The 17,583-nt window shown below is 47.1% G+C and overlaps 1 protein-coding gene across 5 annotated transcripts in view; it reads right to left on the bottom strand.

The window, feature by feature from the left end:
* The window catches only part of BCL11A (BCL11 transcription factor A), a 71,104-nt gene that overhangs the window by 8,158 nt on the left and 45,363 nt on the right, over window positions 1-17,583 (bottom strand). For 4 of the 5 annotated variants that reach the window (XM_053974111.1, XM_053974107.1, XM_053974106.1 and 1 more), the window contains exon 3: window positions 1-1,657. This exon is cut by the window's left edge. In XM_053974111.1, coding sequence (XP_053830086.1) covers window positions 1-1,657 — 1,657 coding nt within the window. The remainder of the gene's footprint in view (window positions 1,658-17,583) is intronic. The other variant, XM_053974109.1, reaches the window with a different exon arrangement.

Genomic DNA, 17,583 nt, shown 5'->3' with positions numbered 1-17,583 from the left:
CCTCCGCTTCCCGTGCCGCTGCGGCCTGAGATCCCTCCGTCCAGCTCGCCCGGCGGCGTGGAGAAGCGCAGGCTGCCGTTCTCCGAGGAGTGCTCAGAGGAGGAGGCGAAGGGCGATTGTCGGGAGTCGCCGAAGCTGAGGAAGGGGTCCTTCAGCTGCCGGGAGGCGGCGTAGCCCGCCAGCCACTGGGAGTAAACGTTCTCGGTGTTGGGCATGGCGGCGGCCGGTAGGTCGAACTCCTTCTCCAGCTTGATGCGTTTGGAGAAGGGGCTCAGGGAGCTGGGGCTACCCAGCAGCAGCTTTTTGGACAGGCCTCCTGAGGCAGACTCCCCCGGGGAGCAGCCCCGGCCGTTGACGGCCCCCTCGTCGATACGGTCGGACTCACCGGCCACTGAGTCTTCGTCGCAAGTGTCCCTGTGCACCTCGGGCTCGGGGAGGTGGCCCCGCTTGTGTTTTTCCCCCAGGACCTGGTGGAAGGCCTCACTGAAGTGCTGCATGGAGCTCAAGACCATGCCCTGCATGACATCTGGCATCGCCCGGCCCTCCTCGCCAGCCCGCGAGTTGTTCTCGTGGTGACGGGCCGCCTCAAGGCTCATCCCGAAGCCATAGTCCGGCCTGTCGCTCTCGTTCAAGTCCTCCTCCTCTTCCTCCTCCTCCTCCTCCTCTTCCTCCTCCTCCTCCTCCTCTTCCTCATCCCCGTTCTCAGGGATCATGTTGGGGTCATTCTCGCTTTTGAACTTGGCCACCACGGACTTGAGGGCGCTGCTGGCGCTGCCCACCAGGTCACTGGTGCCCGGCTCAGGGGAGCTGGCGGTGGAGAGCCCATCGTCTGACTTCACTGTCATGGGGGAGGACTTGTGCATGTGGGTCTTCATGTGGCGCTTCAGCTTGCTGGCCTGTGTACAGGCGTGGTCGCAGAGGTTGCACTTGTAGGGCTTCTCCCCCGTGTGGCTCCGGCGGTGGACCACCAGGTTGCTCTGAAACTTGAAGGTCTTCCCACAGAACTCGCAGGACTTGGACTTCATGGGGGGCTGGGAGGGAGGAGGAGCAGATTGCAGAGGAGGGAGGGGTGGCGTGGCCAAGAACGGGGGCTTGCTGCCAGGCTGGAAGGGCTGCAGCAACCTTTGCATAGGGCTGGGCCGGCTTGGGGATAAGGGTGGGCTGGAGGTGTTGCCGGCCAGCTCCCGCAGCCTCCGGGAGAAATCCATAGCGGGGGGCTCCATCGCCATGGGGTTCAGTCGCAGCACCCTATCAAAGGCACTAGGGTGATGGGTGGCCAGAGCCATTTCTTCCGCACCCAGGCGCTCAATGCGATGCGGATCCAAATGGTGCCTCGGGGGAGGGCTAAAGAGGGGCGGCGTGGGTGGGAAACGCCCTTCTCCCAGCCCCGATGCCTCCCTCGAGACCGAGCCAGGTATTCTGAGCAGGTTAAAAGGGTTATTGTCTGCAATGTGAATCCCGTGGAGAGGTGGCTGGGAAGGGCACTCTGCACCTAGTCCTGTTGGGATACCAACCCGTGGCGTCAGGGGGCTGCCGTGCTCACTTTCTAGGTAGATCCGTAAGCCGTGTGTGTTCTGTGCGTGCTGCAAGAGGAACCAGGCGCTGTTGAAAGGCTGTTTACAAGTCGTACACGTGTAGCTGCTGGGCTCATCTTTACCTGCAAAATAACACAACAAGCAGCGTCAATCTCTGGCCATCTAGCAGCGGGCGAGCACTCACCTCCCCGCCTAACCTCCTCTTCTCCTCTGGGACACTCAGCTGGGAGCTGGGCAAGGAACATCCCAGCTGAGGGACAGGCAGGGGACATGAATGGGAAGAGGTGAGGGGCACAACAGGGAGATCCAAACCTACACCAAGCACATCCACCTTCTCCCACCATGCCCAGCTCTGAGTTCAAATCTGAACCATGTTGGGTAACCATAGAATGAAACAGGCCAAGAAAAGCAAGAGATGTTAGAGTCAATCAATGCCAGCTCCAACTCAGCTGACTTTATGCCGCAAGAGGCTGCACGCATTTAGAGTATTCGTAAATAAATATGTAAATAAATATATAAATAGATAAATAAATACAAAATAAAGAAATCCCTTTCTGAAAAGCACTCCACACAGATCAGTTCAAAGCATCACAACTGCCAGCAAGCTGGGCATCAACACATTTTAAGTCTCCTCCTTATTTTGAGACTAACAATGTGTACAAAATTAAGAATCAACTTCTGCTCCTTAGCAGAGATTCACCTCTGGGGAAAGGAAAGAAATAAAAATAAAAAGGGAATGGGGGGGGGGGGCAGAAATTGAGCACGGGACAGGGAAAAGGGGAAGACAGAGAGAGCAGCAGCTCCACCAGGGAAAGAGCTGGAGGCCAGCCAGGAGGCCTGGCCGAGTGCCCTACCAGAGCCGCATTATTTCTCTCGTGCTGAAAAGAGGCTGAGGATGGTAAATGCCACTTTGGCAAGTAGTGAGCTAACTCTATTTCATGATAATTTATTTTTGGAGATAACACGGACATTATAAAAGAGCAACCAACTAATAAATATCTAAACAAAAAGCCAGCTAATAATGACAGCAGAAAGCAGCCCCTTCTAATATACGGCAAAACAAGTGGGATGAATAACTTTTTGAGGGCTGCCTGCAAGGGAAGAGTGGTGTGAGATATGGTGAATGTGAGGGTGCCTTTATTGATTACTGGGATTTTGCGAATAATTCACTTCCACCCCCATATGGATGCTTTTTGCTAAATGCTGGTAAACCAAAGCTGGAGCTAAAAGAAGGATATAAATTCATTTCCAGCCTTGTTCAGCAGTTCTCACAGAGCTGTTGTTTAGTGATATTTTAACAAATAAAAATAACGTTGAGGTTAGCTGAGAGATAAACCAGGAGCCTTCCAGGGGCATCAGCACTTGGGGTGGTACCGGCCTTCACCACATATTCCTGCCCTGACTCAACATTCACATCTCAAGGAATCTGTTCCTTAGGCATCTCTCTTGGATAAACAGGCTGCACTGAAAGTTGCCCTCATTAGGTTTCCCCTATTTGCCTAATACAAAGAAACAGAAGATTAAAAAAAAAAAACAAATAAGACAAATTAGGAAAGGGAACATCACTTTATCTGCACCCATCTTTTTTCCCATCTCACGGGGACAAGGGGAGGAAAAGTGGGCATTTTCCTCCGCAGTGATCTCAGGATACAGGACAGAACCAGGCATCTTTAAGGTCCCTTTCAACCCAAACCATTCTGTGATCCTGAGATCCAGCACTAGCTGTACTGCTCCATCCCAGCTTCCCTCCCTGCCTCCCAGCTCTGCTACTATTCTATGTTTGGCCTGAGAAGCTGAATCAGGCAAGCAAAGCACCTCAATCATCTACAGCAGCCATTTAACACTTTAATAACTTTAAAAGCCCTTGGAATAATATTTAATGTTTCACTCTGAAGCCTGCGTTGGAATAAAATGCACTGTTGTGTTTAGTATGTGCCAGACATTTCAGCACAGATAAATACTTAAATCTGCTGAAATTTGAGTGAAATTCAATTGGACTTTCACATTCCTATGCTCATTTGTGAGCCTGGGGGGAAAAAAAAAAATCTTGCTTCATCATCATATTGAAATGGACATTTTCAACACCACGGTAGGAGCTAACAACGAAACACTACCTTATAGATCAGGTCAGAGAAAATAGCATTTTATCTTATAATGAGGATACAACATAGAGCGTTTGCTACCACATTTTAGTATTCCCATCAACTAGATATTCTAGATCATAAGGGCAGCTCGTGTAATCATAATGTCAATGAGAAGGGCTGTTACGACTGAGACTAAAGATTACATGGAAAAAGCTGCTTTGAAACTGGTAATTATTACCAGTCCACTAATAGCAAATGATGCATTACAGTTTCACCGTATAATCTGTATTTCACTCAGCTCCTGCCAGTGCAGCCTTATTATATTACAGTGCTCACAAATTCTAAATTCCTAAGCTACAGTCATCAATAAATGTGTTACTTGCCATAATTTGCAAAATTACTTTGTTCATAAAATCTTCAACTGTTATAAAGACTGGAATTGATTTCCTGCGTGGCAAAATTAGGGCTACATTGACTTAGTGGAGTGTAAAATGTAAGATTATTCTTCATGTGCTTGCCTGAAAAACAAGTTTTCAATTCACTGTCCATGTTTGGACAATCAAGATAATAATTTACAATTAAAATCATGTTTATGTACAAAACTTCCCTAAACAACCCACCATTTTCAAGGGAGCAATGTAAAACCAGGGAAAAGAACAACGGAGCGAAATAGTTAAATCCACCAGTCATTTGTCTCCACCTCCTGCTCTGAAGAGACATGATTTCTAATTTGTCTATTAGTGCTTGATTAATTATGAAGGCTATTGACTGACCATATCACCACCTAGAGATACGTTCCAGTCTGATGCAGCCTTGCCAAACTGCAAAAATCATGGCACTAATCCACAGCAACAAGATGGGCCCTTAGACTGCTGCAGCAATCCCTGGGTTTGAAAGGGACTTGCCCTCCCTTGCTCCCATCCCATCACCACCATGGGCTTTTTGGGACACCATTTGGGTCTCCTCAAGAGTCAGACACAAAGGCCATATCCACTGATGTCTCCTTACTGTGTGGGCCAGGCCCAGTGTTCACACAGCTTTCCCAGCTAACACATCTGGGCATGACCATGGGCAAGCGAGGTGGGTCTCACAGCAGGGAGATGCAGAAGCTGGTGCTGGCCAAGGACAGAGCTGGAGAAGGTCCCATAGGGTTTTTTGTGCCTCACCATCCACCAGGACAATCTGATGGGGCTTGTCATCCATTGTGATGCCACTGGGACTTCCAGCTGATTTCCAAGAGTCAGGAGTTACTGCTGAACCAGCCCTGGGCCACCAGCAGTGTGGCTGGAGCTCACATCCTGGGGCTGGAGCTCACATCCTTGGCTACTTCTAAATTCAGGAATTTGAGGCTGAAAGGGACCCGCAGTTCTCACCCTCTGACCCTCCCTGCAGTAAAAGTCACTCTGCGACCAACATAATGTCTTTCAGTAAAGCACGACCCCCTCCAGCCCCGCAAAGCATAGGGCAGAGCACAAAATCCTAGTGAAATCTATTCAAACCAGCTCAGGGGACAGGGAGAGCACCTGCTGCTTGCCACCACAGTCAGTTCCCAAAGCTAACCACACTCACAGACAGGTATTGGGATCCACCTGAATGTCTCTAGCTCTAACCTTTACCTGTTCTCTTTATATTTTGAGGTTTTTTGTGCTTGAAACACTGAAAAGCTCTTGGTACACAATGGGCTCCTCACACACACCAAGGTGTTCTTCGTGAAATTGAGGCACACTTCAAAATCCAGTTATTCTTCTGTCCTGAGGCCACCCCTCCACTACCCAAGGACCAGCCTAGCCCTTCTCATCCTGGCATCATGCTGGGAGGGACCTGATTTTCCTCTCAGCTTCCCACACGGCTGATACCTTCCAGGGTACTGCACCCAACTCTGCAAGCACAGCCCAGATTCCACCCTTCCAGCCAAGGGCCACATGAAGTTGGACCAGATGTCTTCTCAACATGTCCTTCCTTTCCAGACCAGCCCATTAACCTGCCCCTCTTGCTCTGCACCTGCTTTTGCTTTATGCACAATGCCAATCAACCAGAACTGCATATTCATTTCCAAATCCCCAGCAAAGCTCTAAGCACCACTGAGGCCTCCACCAGCACCTGCTGAGCTCTCCAGCTATAGCCCCACATCCCCTAATCTGTTGGCCAGCTCTGCATCACCTGTGCCAGCAGTACCACCCAGTGCTCCATCTTCCCATACTCAATGTCACAGCGCTGTGCAGTCTATTTCATCTACATTTATCAACCAAAGTTGTCATCTAGAAGAATGAAATTGGGTTTATTTGACAAGATCCATATTCCATAAATCTAGGCTGAGCAGCACGAATTATATTTCTATCCTTTAATTCTTTATCAATTGAATTTTATGTTGGTTCTTCCGTTATTTTGCCCAGAAGAGATAAGCAAAGTGTTGCCAGCTCTCCCATGTTACCCTGACCAGCTCTTGACAGCATTTTCCCAGTTTATAAGCTTCCTTAAAACCAGCATCACATGCTAACTCTTCAGGGCTCCTTGGGTGCAACTTTTCAGGGCCTTTTTATTTAAAAATATTTCTCTCCATTGAAGGAGAAATATTTTTTTCTCTCTGCTCGTATCCTCCCTGGCTACCAATGAGCGAGAAAAAAACATCATCACCCACCCTATGATACAGAAACATAACACGGCTGCTCTCCAGGTCTACAGCAGAAATATTTATCAAAAATTTCTACCTTACTGCTTCTCCCATTTAACCCTTCCTTCTTCTCCACAAGCCTGAGAATCTCTCTCTCTCCTCCTCTCCCCACTGGTGCCAGGCACAAGTTTTCCTCAGCATCTCCAGCTCTCCTGACCCATTCTCTACCCGCCATGGTTTCTCACTGCGATTGATTCCTATCCATTTTCCATTTTTTTTAATTGTTGTATATTGATTTTTCTAATATCTAATTGCTGTTCTCATCTCACCACTGAAGCGAGTGAAGTGGGTTTTGGACTGGGGCCAAAGTCGCCCTCTCCTTCCTGGACAGCTCATCAACTCTTTACAAATAGCTTCCAATTACCATTCACATTTTTGTGTGTACATTTTTACTCCCAGTCAATTTTACTGCTCATTTTTTTCCTACTTTGGAAATTACCCCTGTAGGAGAATTACACGGTGATACCATGACCCAAATACAAACCTGGGGCCAAGATGACAGCTGACTGGCCTCACTCAGTGAAGCATCAACCACCATTACATTTTTATTCCTTCTCTACATCCTGGATGGCAAAAGACAAGTGATGAAGCACAGCATTTCACTACAGCACAAATGTCCAGTGTTTCTCAAGTTATTGGCTCCTGCTTTAAAAAAAAAAAAAAGAAAAGCAGCAGAACAGCTCTTGCCTGCCATGCCCCCAGAAGTGACTTAACCAGTGACACACGAGTGACAGATTTAGCTTCTGATCCACGAAATGTTAACAAATGAGTGGGATGGATATTGGCATTTGAGTGCCTTTAAGGGCAGTTGGCACAATTACTCAGTAAAATATGAAGAGATGGCTGCTTTCAGCATTAAGGGGCTTTTTTTATATTAAGGAAAAGCTGGTGCTTCTGTACTGTGCTCACAGATACACCCGGCGTGCTCCGAGAGTCCGAGCTGGAGCAAGCCAGCACCTCCAGGCACAATAGAGCTGGCTCAGAGCAAGAACCACAGCCATCTCCACAGCCACCAGCAACAAAGCCAGACAAGATGCTGGGGAGAAGACCAGCTGGGAGGAGAAGCTGTCAGCTAGATGCCACTGCTGGGAGGGGAAAAAAAAAAAAAAAATTTAAAAGCCTTTCTGAAGCTAGGCATGCAAGTTCAGGCATTGCCAAGTGAGTAATGGAATAATCTGCATGCATGTGCCAGTGTGCTTTGGAAGAACTTCCTTAGTTTCTCAAAAGTCAGGGCTGGATCCAGGAAAGCTGCTTGCTGGACACAGCACACGCAGCATCCTCTGGGTGCACCTAACCAGGCCAATGGCACAGGATGCTGTTTGGGAAAGGAGCCCCTGCTTAAGGAGCAGGATATTAAACACAAGGTGTGTTTACCCCAGGGAGCTGCACACAAACACAGAGCATTAGAGGCACCCCAGTTTTCCCAGTGTTTTCCCAAAAAAACTTTAAGCAGTGGGTGCACAAGTGCCAATGGTGTACGCAAGGATTTCATTCACAGCTGCAGATTTGCTTCCTCTCCCCGTGCCAGAGAAATCTCCAAGCAGACCTGGATGTGGCCCTCGCTGCCTGGACAGCCCAGCCCTTGTTCTCCACAGCATCCCTCCACAGACCAGCACCACAAGCCCTGGTGGCTTTGCTCCTGTGTTCTCCCTCACCTTCCCAAGACACCTGCACATGTAAGCAAAGCCAAGGCTACCTGCATCTATAGGGCACATAAACACCTTCCCCTACCAAACAGCAAGGACAGAAGTTAAAGCACGCCCCTCTCTTCTACTTGTCACCAAACAAGTGTGGGAGGAACAGCCTGAGCCAAACCCAGGAACTTCTTTATTCAGCTTTAATGTCAACTGACTGCTTGATTTTTGGACTGATAAATTCGGAGTTGTTATGGTATTTAAAGGGGGGAAGGAAAAAAAATTGAATTAATTGTTACCACTTGTACTTGATTCAGTTCTCCATCTGGCTTGTCAAATATTTCTTTTTTTAATTTTTTTTTCCTCCTCTCTCTCTCTCTTTTGGAAATCCACACTGTTGAAATGCCTTTCAACTGCAAACTAGTGAGGTGAAACAGTTGGGACACAGGAAGTGTCGTGGGGTGGGAGATAAGCGGGTCCTGCTCTATTCCTGCAGCAGCCACTTCTTCCTCAGTAGAAGGAAGGCTGCTTTGGTGTGACTCACCTTTTCCTGGTAGCATCAGTTCACAAGGGAAAACTGTAACTGTCCAAATGTATTTTTTTCCTTCTTGCACTAATTCTTCTTCCTGATCCTCTGGATTGCAAAAGGTGTGTGATTAACCTGGTCCGTCATTAACCAGTCCTAAGTAGCTGTTGGCACTGGGAGCATCAGCACTGTCACTGGTGCTCTTATAATAATTGGAATAATACTAAGTAACAGCAGTAGCTGCATTTGTGTACAACAGGGTACTACTTCCTCTCTAATCTTTTCTCTTTATCATGAGAGGAACCAGATTCAGAAACACTGAAAAAGGAAAATATCCCCAAAAATCTGAAGGAAGTGATGTAGTATTGCTTGTAAAACAGGAAATATCATGGCTGTTCTGCCTTTGAAAATGAAATTCTACAAAGCGAGTCCACGCTGTTTATGCAAAGGCCTGGTGGAGAGGCTTGGCACCATCTTAGTCATGAAAAAGTCAAAAAATTCAGAAGAAATTTTGCTTTGCAGGACTCTCAGTGCCCCATCTGCCATCTCTACCAGATTTTCTTTATGGTAATTCATTGATAAAAGGTATTCCTGAAATTTATATTCAATATTGAGATTGATATATGAATATTGATATTTATATTCCTGAAAATAATTATTCTGCCTGCAAATTCAGACTTCCTGAAATCATATTAATAAAACTGGGAAAACCCAAGTATGAGTAACACCATGTTTTCATTACACCTCCTTTTGAAAACCCTCTTTAAGGAAGAACCAGGCCAAAACATTAATGCCGTGACTCCTCAAACTTCAAAAAGAAACCCAAGCCCCAGCAATAATAAAACAGCAGCTGGCATTGCTTTGCCAGTCAAAGATTTAGACTGGAGTTAGGAACTGCAAGAATTCCCCATTTTCTCTCAAAGCCAAACTTTCCTTGGGTTTTACAGCAGTGCTCAAGTTTCCACATAGCAGAAGTTTTTTGGGCCTGAGGAAAGAGCGGGTGGGAAGGAGTGGGACCAGGGAGACCAGTTCCTGCCTGGAGAAGAAATGGGTATTTCATGGGTAACCAATTTGGTTGTAGCATCAACATTACTCATTCTTCTTACCAGAACCAAAGTCCACACACTTAGATTCCCACCCCAAAAAATGTTGTTCATTACCAACAAGCAACAAAACACATGGTTTGTCAGAGCCTCAATGGGGTGCTGGGGTCCCATGGTCTGACCTCAGCGTCTGTCACCATTTTCAAGGCAATGACGATTTGGCCACCAAGAAAACCTGCTTCAAGCTCCAACTTGGCAAGTAAGGTATCAGCCTGTGACTGATTTTGTGCTTTTTTAAAACCTAAGGGGGGGTGGAAATCTGTCATGCCTTGATTAGCGAGGAACAGAAGAAACCTGTCATGGGAAAACAATGCTGTGCTTGAAATTCAGCTCTGAGTTTTAGAAGAAAGCCCTCAAGCAAAGATGACCTGGTCACATGCACACATGCACCCTATACAACAATGCTATGGGGTGGAGAAAGAGAGGCAATGCAGACCTCAGCACCATGTGGGAAGAACCTCCAGTAACTACAAACACCAGTGCTGGGACCTAAAGGGTGAAGTGTTTTCAGCCAGCAGGAGGAACTCTCCACTGATACCATCACACATCTCTAAAAACATCCTTAGTGAAGTAACCAACATCCCAGATGCCATTCCTGGCAGTGTTCAAGGCCTGGTTAGATGGGCATTGAGCAACCTGCTCTAGTGGAAAGTGATTCTGCCCATGGCAGAGGGGTTGGAACTGGATAGTCTTTAAGGTCCCTTCAACCCAAACCATCCTGTGTTTCTGTGATGCACAATATTCCCCACATGCCTGTCCCTGACTGCCCAAGCACAGGCATAGGGATTGTAAAAGATTTAAAGAGGAGTGGCATCACTTGAGTGACACCTGCTAAATCAGCTCCTCTGGACTTACCTGGCAGCAGGTGCGTCCCCTGCTGGAAGGTCCAACTAGACCCACAAAGGACTAAGCCTCGTCTAAGCCCTGCCACAAAAAGGGCATCAAAGCCTTTCCACAGCCTCACCTGATTATCTAGCAAACAGTACCTGGCTCCAACAGTCCATAATTATGCATTTACCCAGTGGCTGCTGGGGACAATCAAGTCAATAATTCACTTTTTAAATGCAGTGTTGTAATTATACAGCTACAAAGAGCTTCCAAATCGTTCCATCCACTCACACCTACACAATGAATTGTTCCCCTTTCTACTGTTTTCTCCCTGGCCAGCAGCATCCAAAGGAAAGGCAGAGCACACTTCAAAAAGTTTCTTGCAAAGGAGGGGAAGGAGATGCTCTAGCACAACATCTCAGGTCACCCCTCTTGGTGTGGGGCAGGGAGTGCTCCTCCCTGTCTGTATTGTGGTTTTGGCACCGCTCAGTTGTGCAGCCAGCACGCAGCACAGGCCAGGGTGAGTGGTGGATGTTGCCCTGCAATGCACATTGTGCACTCAGTATCTCTTACACACAGAGACTCCCAGACCAACGCCAGGACGCTGCTTTCCCGGGAAGAGCGCTAATGCCTGCTGACCTGATTAGTGCTGCAGGACCTTGCTGGAGGCTGCGGTGGCTCTGCCGCACGGGGCATTCCTGCAGAGATGAAGTGTGCTTCCAAACGGCTGAGCCCCATCTCAGGGAGAAACTGGGGCTGGCACCTTCCCACTGCTGCTCACCAGCAGGGACACTGCTGCCAGAGCACGGCTGGGCCATCAAGTCCCCTCATCGAACCCATGGCCTTGCTTTATTTTTGCTGGTTTTTCCCATCTTCATGTCTCTATCTGATGCACCTGGCTCTGTAAAGCCTCATGTAGTATATAAACCCTCACCTTGAAGAGATATGGTGGTCCCTGAGGGCCTCTCCTGGCCCTTCTCATTAGCCAGACACCAGCAATGTCCCCTTCCCCAGCCCATGGCACCCAGCTCCCACCCATGCCTCGGAAAGGGTGTTGGTGGAAAATCCCCAGTCCTCAGCCAAGTCAATGGCTTAGGACCTCCTTGGAAACCTATTCCACTATCTCCTTTCTAAAACAGATCCTCTTCAGACTCTCCTCTTTCCCAGCCTTCTCCTTTGGCTCACTTTCCTCTCACTTTCAAATGAACTATATTTAGCCAGCAGCAAACCATCCTGACAAAGTGGGTAGGGGAACTGCAGGTCCTCCCAAACGACACCTCCACCTGCAAATCATCTGCCAGGAAGGCAAAGGTTTATTCTGTCCCTGAGCAAGTTCAATGTCACCACGGAGTTGCAAGCACAGCAAGTGCTGAACCAGATCCTACAATGTTTAGTTTCATAACTTGCAGAATTAAGTATTAGTAGAATTGATAAATTATATATATATTTTTTTTCCCTCTTTGCTTTGCAAATAGGACCAAAATGTGTCGTAAAGTTGTCTGGTCTTCTCTGATTTATCCTGTCTCCTCTCCATCGCTGAGATATCCTTGAAGTTGAAAATGATATAATACTCAGAATATCTGGAGTTTGGAAGGATGTAAGACTTGCAAGAATTGCTATAGCTTTATTGCATTCTCCGGCCACAGAGAGTATTTACCACACATACATGAAGTCAAGGAATGCAAAAAGGGCATACACAAATTTGGCACTCTGAGCTCAGGAGCTGAAACTCCCAGAAAGGCAGATAAAAAGTGGATTTCCTTATTTATAGATTTGCACATGAAATCCAACAAAACCAGCCCTCCCTCTTCCAGGGAAAAAACAAAAACAAAAACAAAAAAACCAAACAAACAAAAAAACCAAACAAACAAACAAAAAAAAACCCCAAAAAAATCCAAAAAAAACCCCAAAAAAACAAACAAACAAAAAAAAAAAACCACCCCACCTCCCTCTTTTATGTCAGTACAGCTGATTCAATTTCCAGGCTTGCAAGGTCTCCTCTCGCCGAGTATTACCCGACCCCAATAACACGCACCATTCCAAGGTTAAGATCCGTTTCCTTACAATAATGCAGAAAGCTGTTGTTTCAGTCGTGGCTGCAGAATTCAGCTTTGAAGGACAGGTTAGTACCACACTACATTTAACTGAATTCAGTTCATCTGATTATACAGTGCCTTGCTTTCTGGAATATGTAATCATCTCTTTCTGATGACATTTTAAATATCCAACTAGACAAATAATTGCAGCAATAATTGATAGCTGAGTCAAGCTAGAAGATTATTGATTGGCACAGTACCCGCTGAAACAAATGTTCATCTTTCAAACATTGAAGTGAAGATGCTTAAATCTAACTTTTGCTGATAAATGATAAAAATTTGATTTACTGATAAAACCACTGGAATAGAAGATGCACTTCAGGATTTGATTACCTGAGGAAATTTTTTCAAAGAAAAATTAGGCTGTGGGATTTATATTCTATTTCTCATGAATAATTGCCAAGATATGGATAAGCCCTTGGAACATAAACACATGCAGAGGAGTCTTTAAGAGTTGCTGATTAACTCTCTACCTTCCTGAATGGAATTTATCTGTTCCCAATCACTGTTTAGGTGCGAGTTTATCCTGCTGCCTTCCCAAGGATGCATCAACGGGTCTCATTACCGGCGGCAGGAGTTACGTGTCAGAAAATATCCCCCACTCGTTTTCCCAGCAGCTCGAAGCCCTCAGTTTAAATGTGCATAACCTAACTCTGCTGTGAATGCAACTGAAAGGAGGGTTCAATCTCATTGTCCATGGTGTAAATCAGGAGCACCACCACTCAAAGCTATGGCACCACAGAACAGCAGCAAGGGGAAAGTAAAAAATAGGTGCATTTCCAAACTGGCTCCCTATCTTGAAGTTGACATAAAACCACTTTTCAGCTGCTATTACACCGGGCCTGCTTAAACATGGGTTTCCTTCTAATTATGGAATTCCAGACCCTGCAGCACTATCTATACATCAAGGGGGGGAGAGAGGGGGAATTTCTGAAACTTACTGATTAGAAAGCAGAGCGAGTGGCCACAGCAGAGAATCGCACGCGGGGAAAGGCAGGCAATGAGCTGCCTAGTTAGGGTAGAGGAGCTGTCGCAAGGCAAAAGCCTGAAATTAAGGAAGAGCGCCAGAATATTTGAGCAGGGAACAAAGAGCAAAAATTCCAGAGTAAGAGATGAAAAATGCACTGAAACGTTTTGAAACGGAGCCATTAGGAGCTGATTGAGTCTCAGAGCTACTGTTAAAAATCAGCCGCTTGTTAGATGTGGCGATCAGCTGAGCCCTGACACTTAAGGCGTACGAGGGGGCTTGTCGAGTGGCTTCGCTCTAATTTAGAGATACTCACTTAATTAGAAAGCCCTCAGATTTTCTGCAAATGCAGGTCGCTATCGACAGCTCGTGCTTTTGATGCTTTCCGGGTGACAGTTGCTGGACTGACCTTTCCGGTGCTGGCAGGGCTGCCCAGACCCTTGCAATGCCGGGGAATTCAGTCACGGCTGTTGGCGCTACCGGGAAGTTACAAGTAAGGTTACCCTGCTCCTAGATGTCATTTCCTTCACTGAAAAAAAACCCTGGTGAAATCTGCATCTGCTTAATGCTATAAATAGCTCCACTGTTGAATTATTATTATTGTTCCTCCCCGCCGAGTGGATGTCACAGCCAGTCCAGAACTTCAGGGTGGGAGTTTATCAAAGGTGGCACCAGCAGGGTTTGGGAGATGGGAATTGCTTTATGGGGGACTATCTGCTTGCATTGGACTCACATCCACAACTGCAGGAGAGAAGCCTCCTTTTGAGATTTCATTTCCCCAATGCCTGTGGCTGCAGAGGATGGCACCCCTGCCCAGGGGACTGCACATCCTGAGCTTCCCTTAGCACCCAGCATGCCCCATTCCATGGGGATGCACTTCCCAGCCACATGCAAGGTCTGGTGATGCTCTCCAGAATGGAAACCACTGACAACACCTAATGCAGGGCAAATAGCAACACAGGCAATGACTGAACAAAACAAGACTTGTTTGGAAATGCATAGAAATGCGTACAAGTTACAGTGACAAAGCAAAGGCAAAATGACAGACCTGTAGTCACACAGGGAGTTGGCGGCAGACGCTAGAAAATTAACTCTCAGGAACTGTCTAGCATTGGCAGGGAAATGAATGAGATGATCTAAGAGATATTTTCCACCTCTAATAGGATTTGATGATGATTTTGCATAGGCTTTTGTGCTAGCCTGGCATTTGATAAAGGGATAGTGTCTCTTTTCAACCCCCATGCAAGGGAGAGATGAATAAGTTGCAAACTCGGCCCACCTTGGCTATAAATGGTTCCTGTGCCCATAGGGGGGAAAAAAATCCAAGTTGTGACTGAAAAAAAACCCAGTGAACTGTGTGCAGTTAGTGTTTTTACACCCAAATCTTCAGTTATTAAGAAATTTGGAAATGAGAGAAAAATTATCCTCCAGCATCCAAAAAGCCATCAGTTTAGTAGCCAGATGGGCAACAATTCACAGACCATGTCCCGTTATGAAGCACTGGATTGAGACCTTTCCAGGGAGAGCCTTCTCGGGGCCGTGGGAGGCATGGAGAGATGAGATGGCTCCAGCATATCCTGCAGGAGAAGGAGGCAGAGATGTTGCACTCATGAGGGAAGTCCTGGCATGGACATTTTTGCCCACTCACAGCCTCAGACTAGCAGCGACCTCAAGACTGGCCTTGGAGGATGTATTAAGTTGTCACTGTTGGTAAAGAACTAAATGAAAGCCAGAGATTTTAAGCATACGAAACAGATTGTAGAGAACCCTAGTTTTCAGCAATATAAGTATTTTCTTACAGGAAAATGCAATAAAACGTTGTAACTGCCAGCACTTAGACACTAAGAACAGCCTTTTAGAAAAACCCCTTACCCTCACCTGATCAAGCAAACAACCTCCCATGCAGGCTACATGGTCATATCATAATATCCTTCCTTACCAGGGGCTGTTCCACTGTTATTTTTCAGGGGAAAAATTTGTGCACCCAGGCCATGGTCTTTAGCATCCCTTGAACTAAACGAAGCCTTGGTGATGTCTAACCCTTGTGCTGGGCCAAATTAATGTGGCTGAATGAGCCACTCTCCTGCTCTTCATCCGTGAGTCTTCCTCTTCTGACTCTTCACAAGGAGGGTGGGATCTCCATCACCCATCTGCTGATGCTACCACAGGCAGCCCACACGTGCTGTCGTACATTCAAGTGAACAGGAGGACACTGGGACCTGCCAGCAGCACTTCTACATCCATCCACACAGCCAGGACAACCCATCTGGGAGCCACATACTGGCATCACTTCCCTTGCTGCCAGCACACAGAGAAGACCTGCTTTTTGTGAAAACTAGCTCACAGGGCCAAAGATGGACAACCAGATCCATCCATGCATGCCTGACCACAGACTTTTGTCTGCAGCGAGCACTTCAGGTTCAGGGCTGCTACTGTTTGCACTGCAGCCAGGTCCAGCAGCGACCACGGGGGACCAGAACCCCTCAAGAGCACAGCACTGCACCCAGAGATAACAAAATGACAGTTCCTGCCCCTGGAGCTGGCAGCTATCACCATCACTATTATAACCTGGTGAGAGGGGCTGTCAGTTTAAACAGGCACTGCCTCCATGCCAACACTACCCACTCCTCGGGCTTTAGGGCGCTGAATATTTCAGCAGGTGAGCAGCAGAAGTAGCAATCCTCCTATTTGCTGCCACGTCTCGGAGCACTTTTGAAAAGCCACAGAGGCCCATTCGTGGTTGGAGTAAAAGAAATTGCCATCATGTAATTTTTTAGCAGTAACGCAGTAATATTAAAAGTATTAACACCAAGATGTTGCACTTAAGTCTGAAGAACTCCATGTGCTTTGCAATGGTCATTCATGCCATTAAGGCTGTACAGGGAGTAGAAGAGTTGCTCATTCCATCCACTGACCTCTGGGTTCTCATTTTCCTGGGGATGGCAGCCTTTCCAACAAGCACGCAGTTCGTACTTGCCGCCTCCAGCACCTCCAACACTCTGTCTGTGCCTGACATCCTGCACTTCCTGAAAAGGAGGGCTGGATGTGGTGGGGATGGGCAGCAGCTCCGCAGAAGATGTACAAGTCCTTGAGTCATCACTTTACCTGAACATATTATCAGAAAACACCCCATCCGGGGGCAGGCTGGGCGATGGCCATATATACAACAGGTCTGAAATTGCCATCAGCTTCACCTCGATCCTTTTCTGATGTCCTTGGCCATCCAGTTAAGATCTGACAGCATTTAAAGATGACAGTGCCTGAGGTAATGGGACAATGCCATAACAGGATTACAGGAAATGTGAAAGAAAGGACATACGTACGTAATGTCATTTAGGTAATGTCATCTATGAGCAGTTTTGCTGCAATTTTTGCTGACAAAGAAGTTGGTCTCACTTATACAATTCCTTTAAACTCTATTATTGCTGTAAATAAGTTTACTTCCTCCTGAAAGAAAGCTTTTTAGATGCATAGTCACAAATATTTTGTCCAACTTTCTGCTCTGAGATGGGGTATCCTGGGAGGAAGAAGTCACATAAACCAGCACGAGGTGACGAGCAGCATTAGGCAGTAAGATTGAAGGACTCCCTGCCACTCTCCCGACCCCACTGCAGAGCACCCAGACTTCATAAGATCTCCCAATTAATTTCCATCCAGCTATTTCCTCCCTGCACCCTTTTTTCCATCAGTATTCCCTTTCAGTCCCACCGCAGCTGCCCCCGAAACAGCTTCCTCATTGTCCCCCGCCAGAAGTGGTGTATGTGTGCCAAGCAACTGACCGCAAACAAAAGCTTGTTTGACCAACGCTTGTTCCGAAACAAAACCCCGGCTGGAGAAGGAAATCCCCCAAAGGAGGGGGGATTGATGCTGGGACAATTTGGAAGGCGAGCCCAGGGCGACTCACATTCTTGCCAGACAATGGTGTCTGGCCTCTCCATTCACCGCCTGCCTCGCACCCCTCCTCAAAAAGTCCACCCTAAAAGCCATGTTTATTATATAGTCTGATAAGCAGGGGAGATGCCGTTAAATTGAGCCCGCAACACTCTCGCGCGCTGCCCGCGGCAGCTCGGGGACACAGGGCAGACAATAGCAGAAGCCTCTAAGGGGACTTTGAGAAGGGTTTCTAGAACTGAACTTAT

The sequence above is a fragment of the Vidua macroura genome, chromosome 3, assembly GCF_024509145.1.
Source record: "Vidua macroura isolate BioBank_ID:100142 chromosome 3, ASM2450914v1, whole genome shotgun sequence".
In the NCBI taxonomy this organism is placed as follows: Eukaryota; Metazoa; Chordata; class Aves; order Passeriformes; family Viduidae; genus Vidua; species Vidua macroura.
Note: the sequence above shows the minus strand (reverse complement) of the source record. Positions and strands in the feature narration are given on the sequence as shown.